Source organism: Microtus ochrogaster, chromosome 2 (assembly GCF_000317375.1).
Source record: "Microtus ochrogaster isolate Prairie Vole_2 chromosome 2, MicOch1.0, whole genome shotgun sequence".
Classification (NCBI taxonomy): Eukaryota; Metazoa; Chordata; class Mammalia; order Rodentia; family Cricetidae; genus Microtus; species Microtus ochrogaster.
This window is the reverse complement of record NC_022010.1, coordinates 20,599,304-20,609,350: the sequence shown is the minus strand read 5'-3', so window position 1 is coordinate 20,609,350 and position 10,047 is coordinate 20,599,304. Positions and strand designations below refer to the sequence as shown.

Genomic DNA, 10,047 nt, shown 5'->3' with positions numbered 1-10,047 from the left:
AATCCCCCAGTGAGGGGCTGGGGTGTGGCTCAGTGGTAGAGCCCCTGCCTAGAATCCCCCAGTGAGGGGCTGGGGTGTGGCTCAGTGGTAGAGCAGTTGCACACGTGTAAAGTCCAGAGTGCAGCAATAATAACAGCAACAACAACAACAACAACAACCACATTGAGAAACGAGGATGTCCTACCATTGTCTCTTGACTTCCTTCTCTCTTGGCAGGTTTGAGTCCTGCTGGCCAGCCCTGATGAAGGATGCCCATGGAGTGGTGATTGTCTTCAATGCTGATATCCCAAGCCACCTAAAGGAAATCGAAATGTGGTATTCTTGCTTTGTCCAGCAGCAGTTCCTCCAAGACAGTCACTGCATGCTCGTGGCCCACCACAAACCAGGTTCTGGAGGTGACAAGGGCAGCCTGGCTTTGTGTAAGCACCCTAGACTTCTTTCCTTGCTTTTGTCTCCACTGTTTCAAGCATTTCTGGGGGGGGGGTGCATGTGCGCACACTCCTATGCACAAATGCACAAAAGCATAGTTCTATGTTTATTTGGAAATCATAGATCAACCTTAAGTCTCATTCTCAGGAAAGCCATTCACCTTAGGTCTTTATTTTTTTAATTTTATTTTTTTGTCCTTACTTATGTTTTGTGTCTGCCTATGTATGCATATGTACCTCATAAATACCAGGTCTTCATAGAGGCATGCATTAGCCATAAGGTGCTTGCCTCAAATCCCCAGTGAGGGGCTGGGGTGTGGCTCAGTGGTAGAACACCTGCCTAGAATCCCCCAGTGAGGGGCTGGGGTGTGGCTCAGTGGTAGAACACCTGCCTAGAATCCCCCAGTGAGGGGCTGGGGTGTGGCTCAGTGGTAGAGCACCTGCCTAGAATCCCCCAGTGATGTATTAGGGAACAGCTCTGTTACAGAGCACCTGTCTGATATGCACAAGGCTCCTGGTTCCTTCTGAAGCACCATAGAAAAGACAAAAACAAGAACTGCCAGTATCTACTTGGGTATCTTTCCTATTGCCAAGGGGCAGTTTCAACTTTTTGTTAGGTTTGGTTTGCTTTTTGAGACAGGGTTTCTCTGGTAGCCCTGGCTGTCCTGGAACTCACTTTGTAGACCAGGCTGGCTGCCAACTCACAGAGATCCGTCTGCCTTTGCCTCCCGAGTGCTGGGTTTAAAGCCGTGCACTGCTACCAATGCCATTCCCTATGTGTCAAGCAGGTTAAAGCTTGTAAAAGTTCAGCATGTCACAGGTGTGCTAGCACATGCGTGAAATCTCAGCACTGGCAAGATTGAGCAGGAGGACCAAGTCCTAAGCATGCCTAGGTACACTGCAAGACCTAGCAGGGAGGGAGGGTGGAAGAAAGTGGTACTCCAGTAGCCTGGGTTGTTACGTACTAGAAAGAGCTTGTTTGACCTTGAAGCCTAATTAATTAGTCTCATTTCCCCCGTGGAGCTCCCCCCTTGAACAAGCTGAAGCTGGTGCACTCAAACCTGGAGGAAGACCCCGAGGAGGTCCGAGTGGAATTCATCAAGTATTTAAAAAGCATCATCAACTCCATGTCGGAGAGCAGAGACCGCGAGGAGATGCTCATCATCACCTAGTGCCCTGTGCCACCACCTCCCAGACGATGCTGACTTCCCCAGGCAGAGCTGACACCCCACCCAGCTGCTGACATGCCCTTCTCCCTGTGGCTATAGACGCATTCCTTATCTGCTAGAAGGTGCCAGTAAGAGTCAGGCATGGTGGCGCAGGCCTGTGATCCCAGCTCGTGGGAGGCTGAGGTAAGAGAGCTGAGAATTCAAGGCCAGCCTGGGCTACAGTTGAAGCCCTTATCGCAACCCCTCTCCAGAAACAAGAAGCTACCCTGCCTCTCTGTCTCGGCTGTCACACCATAAACACATCCTTCCAGCAACCTTCTTGGTGCTGTTTTCAGGTTGAGCTGTTTGTTGGTGGTTAAGGGAATGAAATGGCTGGGAGCGGAGAGATGATGTGATCTCTGATGTCCCTGAGAGCAAAAAGGATGTGGTGTTTCTTACAGAGAACCCAGCTAGAGCTGCTGCTTCCGGACTTGACAGCAGTGCTGTGTGCTATAAAGGAATCAACAGCAGGGACCAGTGAGATGGCTCAGTGGATGAGCGTGCTTGCCGCCAAGCCTTACAACCTGAGTTCAATCCCCAGATCCCACTTAAAGGTGGAAGGAGAGCTCTGCCCCATTCAACCCCCCCCCAAACACACACACAACACAATCACACTATATAGAACTTTAAAAAGGAATGGGCTGGAAACACGGGTTGGTGGTTAGGAGCACTTGTTGCTAGTGGTGAGGACCTGAGTTCGGATCCCACATTGGGCAGCTATGCCTGTAACTCTAGCTCCAGGAGATCCAGCCTTTTTCTGGTCCACACACATACATACACACACACACACACACACACACACACACACAGAGCATACACTCTCTCACACACACACACTCACACAAACTGTGTTAGCTACTTTTCCACCGCTGTGATAACACACCATGACCAGGGCAATTCTAAGAAGAGTTTATGTGGGCTTCAGGTTCCAGAGAGATAGTAGTCCATCAAGACAGGGAGGCGTGGCAGCAGGGACAGGAAACAGAGGCTCATATCGAACTGTAGACACACATCAGAGAGAGCAGACAGTGAGTGGGCCCCCAAACCCACCTCTAGAGACATAGTTCCTCAAGCAAGGCCACACCCCCTAGAACTCCCAAACAGTGCCACCAACTAGGAGGCAAGTATTCAAATTCCCAAGGCTATGAGGGACATCTCTTTCAGAACACCACACAAACACAAATATACACAAATAAGTCTTTTTTAAGGGAGGGGCTCAGCAAAGGACTGGGCCAGTTGTGTGGCTTCACAGTAGAACATGTGCTTGAATCCCCCAGCGATGGACTGGGAGTGCGGGTTAGAAATGGATCACTGTTTAGCTTGTAGGAGACCTTCGGTTCCATTTCTAGAAAAAGAAAAAAATCAACAATACAAAGTGTCTTTTTAAAGAAATACAAGGGGTTAGGGAGATGGCTCAGTTGGTAGAGCGCTTGACTTGCAAGCATGAGGACCCAAAGTTCAATCCCTAACCAAGTGTAAAGATGCTGGGCATTGTGGCATGTACTGGGGAGCCAGAGACACAGATACTGGGCACTGCTGGCCAGCCAACCTATTCTGTTCTGTCAGCTTCAAGCCCATGAGAGACCCTGTCTCAAATATAAGGTTTAGGCTGAGTGATCAATCCACTTGCCACACGAGCAGGTGGTGAGGACTGGATTTAGAGTCTCGGAACTCATCAAAGTCAGGCAAGTGTGATCACTTGCTGTAATCCCAGTACAGGAGAGGCAAAGACAGGACCCCCCCCCCAAGGAAAATTGGCTGACTGGACAAGCTGGGATCAGCCAACTCTGGGTTCAGTTCAAGACCCCGACTTAGTAAGTAAAGTGGATCAAGGAAGATATCTCTCATCACCTTTGGGCTCTGATGGCGCACACGCTCACACACACACACACACACACACACACACACACACACACACACACACAGAGGCATGTACATAGAAAGTAGAAGCAGGAGAAGAATCGGGACTTCAAGGCTAACCTGGGCTACACGAGACTGGATCATTTCTAAGCAAGCAGACGCCGTGTGCATGAGATAGATCACTGGTGAGAGTGTGACAGGCTAGCAGGATTGGGTCCCAGCGTTCACCACGGTCACCATTCTGGGTAACTTGAAGGAACGTTGCTCATGTCGACAAGAAAAGGCTGGTGAGATGGCCCAGCAGGTGATGGCGTGTGCTGCCAAGCCTCCTGACCCGAACTTGATCTGCAGAACCCATGCGGTGGCAGGAAAGAGCCAACTCCTGCAAACTGTCCTCTGACCTCCAGACGCACACCCCGCAGCACGCTCACAAGTGTCCTCGGGCACACACACGGTCACAGAAAATAAAAAAGTATGATTCTTGCCTTGATCTCTTCTCATTTTAAGGCTCCACTCTCAACACTAGAGGTCAGAAGTTCAAAACTGATACCTACTGGGTACAAGTCAAGCCGCACCCCCCTCCCCCATCATAATCACTCTCGATGATTTCAGAGAATTATTGTTTGTTTGCTTTGTTGTTTGGGGACCTGACTTTGGGACAACTCTCTGTGTAGCCCTGGGTGGCCTGGAACTCACTCTTTAGACCAGGCTCGTCATGAACTCACATATAACTTCTGCCTCCCCAGTGCTGGGATTAAGGGCATCCACCATCACTAGGGCTGCTGCTGGCTGCTGCTGGCTTCTAGTGGCCGCCCGCATTCCTGTCTGTGGCCCTATCCCCCCTGTAGTCCAAGGAGACCCAGCAAGTCAGACAGGGATAGGGTTGGATCCCAGACCTCTGCTCTTCCCTCCCTCCAACGAGCCTGGATTTTTAAGTGTCGCCCTCAGGGACCAGAACTAGTAAAGCAATAGTCACCACAGTGCTGTAGTTTGAACTGTATGAAGCTTTTTCTCTGGGGCCACCAACCAGCTCCCAAATCAAACCGTGGAGACTTAGTAGTTATGAACGCTTGGCCTTAGCTTAGCTCTCATTTCTTGTTAGCATCTACGTTTTTGCCTCAGGGCTTTTTAACCTTACTTTTTTTTTTTCCAAGACAGGATTTCTCTGTACAGTTTTGGAGCCAGTCCTGGAACTTGCTCTGTAGACCAGGCTGGCCTCAAACTCAGAGATCGCCTGCCTTTGCCTCCCAAGTGCTGGGATTAAAGGTGTGTGCCACCCCCACCACCTAACCATTTTACCGTTCTTTCCTTTACTGCTTCTCGTACCTGGTTGGCTAGCCACTGCCTGGCTTCTGGCCCAGGGTGTCTCCCTCTCTTTCTTTTCTCTCTTCTCTCTCGAGCCGAGATTTCTGTTTCTACTTATTCTCTCTGCCCACCAGCCCTGCCTATCCCTCTCCTGCCTAGCTATTGGCCATTCAGATTTTTATTAGAACAATCAGGTGCCTTGGGCAGGCAAGATGCAACAAATGCAACACATCTTTACACAATTAGCACACATCTTACATCATGAAACAAATGCAACACACCTTCACATAATTAAAGTAATATTCCACAGCATAAACAAATGTAACACATCTTTGCCTAGTTAAAATAACATTCCACCACATGGAACCTTAAATGGCCCAAAGGCCCAAGTGTTGGAAGCTTGATCATTGATCTGGTGCCGTTGGAAGGTGGACATCTCTGAGATGTCAGTCCTGATAGGAGGCCATGGGGAGCATGGCCTTTGAGGGGACCATGGAATGCCAGTCTTTCATATGCTTCTCTGTGGCCACGAGGAGGGAGATTTGCTCCACTCTGCTTCCAACATGGTGTGTCTCTTTCCACAGGCCTATACACAACCCACCACAACTGAAACCTGGGGGACCACAAGCCAGAGCCGATCTCTCTCTCTCTCTCTCTCTCTCTCTCTCTCTCTCTCTCTCTCTCTCTCTCTCTCTCTCAGAGGTCACCTCAGGTATTTTGTTACAGTAACTGAAATCACTGCCACCACTGGGGTCAGGGTCAGCTGTGGGGAAAAAGCACCTAGTCAGAAAGTGACCTTAAGGGGTCCGGAAAGAGCAAGCATCATGTTTCCTTGTGTCAGTAAGGTGACAGGAAGTGATCTGAAGTACAGCCCATTGGACAGAAACCTGTGCCTGGCTTACATCGTCATTTGAACATCCATGTCTTAAAATTGATCAAGCAAAGTCCCTGGAGATCACTATATTTTTCAGGTCATAGAGCACACAGATCCATGTATTGTGTGTATGTATGCGTATGTTGCATATACACGTGGATGCAGGTATGCAAGCTCATGTGTACACACAGAGGCAGGAGGATATCCCTTGGTCTCGTATAAAAACCAAAATGAAATGGTTGGAGATGACTCGGCCACACTGGCTGCTCTGGCAGAGGACCTGAGTTTCCTTACCAGCACCCTCTTGGCAGCTGGCAGCTTACAGACATCCGTAGCTTCAACTCCAGAGGGTTTGATGCCCTCTTTTGGTTTCTATGGGTACTGCATGCATACTATACACATCCATGCATGCAGACAAACACTCTTTTTTTTGTTGTTGTTTTTCGAGACAGGGTTTCTCTGTGGTTTTGGAGCCTGTCCTGGAACTAGCTCTTGTAGACCAGGCTGGTCTCGAACTCACAGAGATCTGCCTGCCTCTGCCTCCCCAGTGCTGGGATTAAAGGCGTGCGCCACCACCGCCCGGCGACAAACACTCTTACACGTAAAAAAAAAAAAAAAAAAAAAAAAAAAAAAAAAAAAAAAAAACAGAGTTTCCCGGTGCCAAACCAACTCCAGTGTGGTCTGTGTGACATGACATATGTCATTATACCAGATGGGAGCTACGTGTCCTATGGGACTAGGCTCCCTGGAGGTCAATGGCAGACAGCCTGGTATTGGCCACCCTTGGGGCATAGACAGGTTTCTCGAGTAGCTGGCTATGTGGGATATGAGCTTTGCACAATCTCTTTCATAATAATGATAGTCTATATATACAAGACAAGGATCATTCTCTTCAGGAACAGCTCTGGGATAAGGAAGCACAGTATGGGAATGTATAAGACTACAGCAGAACCTTTGTCATACATGGGGTGTATGATGGGCAAGGGAATAGATGGGTTAATGTTGGCGGACAAAGACTGTTATATTATACTTTGAACTTTATGGATAGGCTTGCTAGATCCCAACCCCCATGATGTCTGCTGCATAAGAAGGTACTAAAAAGTATATTTCAACAGGTGCAGAGAACTGATTAGGTATATTTGGTGACTAGATGAAATAAAGGGTTAGGAAGAGGAAGGGGATAACGATAATGAGACAGAAACTTTCTATTCATAAGATGAAACCACTTGTCTGAGGTTTACATTCCCAAGGACAAGATTTCCTCTTCTAAGGGTGCTTTATGTCTAACACCTGCTCCTGAGAATATACTTTTCTTAAATATCGCTGATGTGACTAAAAGAAGCTTTCATACTGTGCCAACCAATGATACATGACCTTCTGATTTGTTCTTTGTTTGAATACTATATAATGAAAACATTAATTTAGTAAAATTGCAGCAGATTCCAACTACTCTCTTGTGTGTTGTGTCTGTCTGTCATTCGCCGAACTTGTGCCTTCCTGTTACCAGGACCCTGCTTCTCCCACGGTCTGAGTGGCTCCCCTGAGCCGGTCCGTGGCAGCCCGGTTGTTGACAGATTTTTCCCAAGCCACTAGCAGCTTCCCAAATAACCTATACACAGAGGCTTAATATTAATTATAAACACTCAATTGATAGCTCAGGCTTGTTACCAGCTAACTCTTAAACTACATTAACCCATGTTTCTCATCTGTGTTTTGCCATGTGGCTCATACCTTCTTATCTAATCTTCTACACTTCCTGCTTCTTTGGCAATTGGCTGGCATCTCCTGACTCCACCCTTCCTCATCCCATCTTTCTCAGTTTGGCTTTCCCACCTAACTCTATCCTGTTCAGCTATTGGCTGGCTGGTCAGCTTGTTTATTAAACCAATCATAGTGACGCAGTAGACAGAAGGACTATTCCACAGCACCTGATCTACAGAGAAAATTCAAAGCCATCCTGGACAACTTCGTGAGATACCATCTCAGAATGAAAAGGTGGTAGAAGATGTGGCTCAGGGTAGAGCCCCTGCCTAGAATCCCCCAATAAGGGGCTGGGGTGTGGCTCAGTGGTAGAGTACCTGCCTAGAATTCCCCAGTGAAGGGCTGGGGTGTGGCTCAGTGGTAGAGCACCTGCTTAGAATCCCCCAGTGAAGGGCTGGGGTGTAGCTCAGTGGTAGAGTACCTGCCTAGAATCCCCCAGTGAGGGGCTGGGGTGTGGCTCAGGGTAGAGCATCTGCCTAGAATCCCCCAGTGTGGGGCTGGGGACAGCTTCAGCTGTAACATGAGAGAGGCGCTAAATTCAGTCTGTAGCAACACACACACAGGGAAGGCATTCTTGCTTTTAATATGAAGAAGAGACTGTGGTTCTGATGTGACTGCCTGTCTCTCCGTGTGTTAAGACGGGAACCTTTTTCCTGATGAAGTTGCAGCAATGGTTGTGTGCAGGCCACCTGTTCCCACCACAGAATGAAAAAGCCCCTGATGTCTGATGTGAGAAACATCTGTTATCCACTCTGCACTCTCAGTTCATTCTAATCCAGGCTTTTGGATATATATATATATATATATATATATATATATATTTTTTTTTTTTTTTTTTTTTTTTTTTTTTTTTGGAGTCTTGTGTAGCCCAAGCTGATCTCAAACTCTCCACGTAGCAAAGGATAACTTGAATTCCTGCTCCTCCCCCCCCCCTCCCAAGTACTAAGATTACAGGCTTGCGCTCCCATGCCCAGGTGATATGATGCCGCAGATGGAGCCCAGGGCTGTAGGGCCCTGGTCTCCCTTATTCCTGGGGTGCATTCTCGGGGACAGTTTATGATCAGCTAAGCTTCCTGTGTGTTTCTGTGCTCTCCCTGCCCCGCCTGGTGGTTAGCTGCAGAGCATTTACTCCATTGTTAATATGGTAATTTCCCACCTGCCTGGCGGAGATCCTTGTGCAGCAGTTAGATACATAAGGATTTCCCCAAGTCTGAATAAACAGGCATTCGGCTGATCTGTTTTCGAATGACCCTGGTCTCTCTGTGTGTTCTTTCAATCTCCAGGCCCTTGCTCGACTCGCGTTCGGTACAGTGGCGTGTGAACTGTACCGAGGGTGTAACACAAAATCGGGTGTTACACAGGGCTTCTTTGTGTTAGACAAGTACTCTGCCTACCAAGCTCCAGGCCTCTGTCCAGTTCTTTCTTGGGACTATGAAAGCCCCCCCCCCGCCCCGCCCCGTTTCTAAGGCTCAGCGTAGACTTACTCTTCAGTTCAGGTCTACTTGAGGAGTCTAGACACCCAAACCTGTGGGAATCAAAACAAGCCTCATCTCCTCGTATGAATTTCATGCTAAGTTTCTACTCCTAGAAACCTGTTTCAGGGGGCTGGAGAGATGGCTCAGCGGGTATGAGCACTGACTACTCTTCCAGAGAACAGGGATTCAGTTCCCCATACCCACATGGCAGCTTACAGCTGTCTGTAACTCCAGTTCCAGCCAAAGGATTTGATACCTTCACAACAATGCACACAAAGTTAAAAAAAAAAAAAATAAAAAACTGGCTGTGGGGCTGGGCGGTGGTGGCGCACGCCTTTAATCCCAGCACTTGGGAGGCAGAGGCAGGCGGATCTCTGTGAGTTCGAGGCCAGCCTAGTCTACAAGAGCTAGTTCTGGGACAGGCACCAAAGCTACAGAGAAACCCTGTCTCGAAAAACAAAACAAAACAAAACAAAACAAAACAAAACAAAACAAAACAAAAAAGAACTGGCTGTGGTGGCGCATGCCTTTAATCCCAGAACTCAGAAGGCAGAGGCAGGCAGAACTCTATGAGTTCGAGGCCAGCCTGGTCTACAGAGTGAGTTCCACCACAGTAATAGCTGTTATACCGAGAAACTCTATCTTGAAAAAACAAAAACAAAGTATATATCTCTTTGGGAGTTGGGGAGATGGTCCAGTCAGTACAGCATCTGCTCTGAGAGCAGGGGAACCTGAGTTCAGACCCGTAGCCTCCACGTACAACAACCTGGTAGGGTGGTGATTCCTGCAATCTCAGAGATGGACAGATTTCCCCAGCACCTGCAGGCAGCCAGTTAGCCAACTGATGTGTCTCACGCACGCACGATCGATGGACATATGGAGAGATGGCTTAGAGGTAAAGTGAGGAGCAGAGTTTGGATTCCCAGCACTCACACAAAAGCCAGGCACTGAGGCACTTGGGGGAGGGGGAAGGGGTCAGAGCCAGGAAGGATCTCAGTAGCTTGCTGGCTAGCCAGGTTAGCAAACTAAGATGAAGATCCCGTGATCCTGGCTGAGGCAGACTAGTGGCATCATGCACCTGCACACACAGGCAAGAAGAGGGCATCTGAGCCGGGCGGTGGTGGCGCACGCCTTTA

At 48.5% G+C, this 10,047-nt stretch overlaps 1 protein-coding gene across 2 annotated transcripts in view; it reads left to right on the top strand.

Annotated features, from left to right (window-relative positions):
• Ift22 (intraflagellar transport 22) overlaps positions 1–2,106 on the top strand; it is a 6,429-nt gene extending 4,323 nt beyond the window's left edge. For both annotated transcript variants that reach the window (XM_005344574.3, XM_005344576.3), the window contains exons 4-5: positions 217–419; positions 1,452–2,106. In XM_005344574.3, coding sequence (XP_005344631.1) covers positions 217–419; positions 1,452–1,600 — 352 coding nt within the window. In that variant the 3' untranslated portion in view covers positions 1,601–2,106. The remainder of the gene's footprint in view (positions 1–216; positions 420–1,451) is intronic.
• The last annotated feature ends 7,941 nt before the right edge of the window (positions 2,107–10,047 follow it).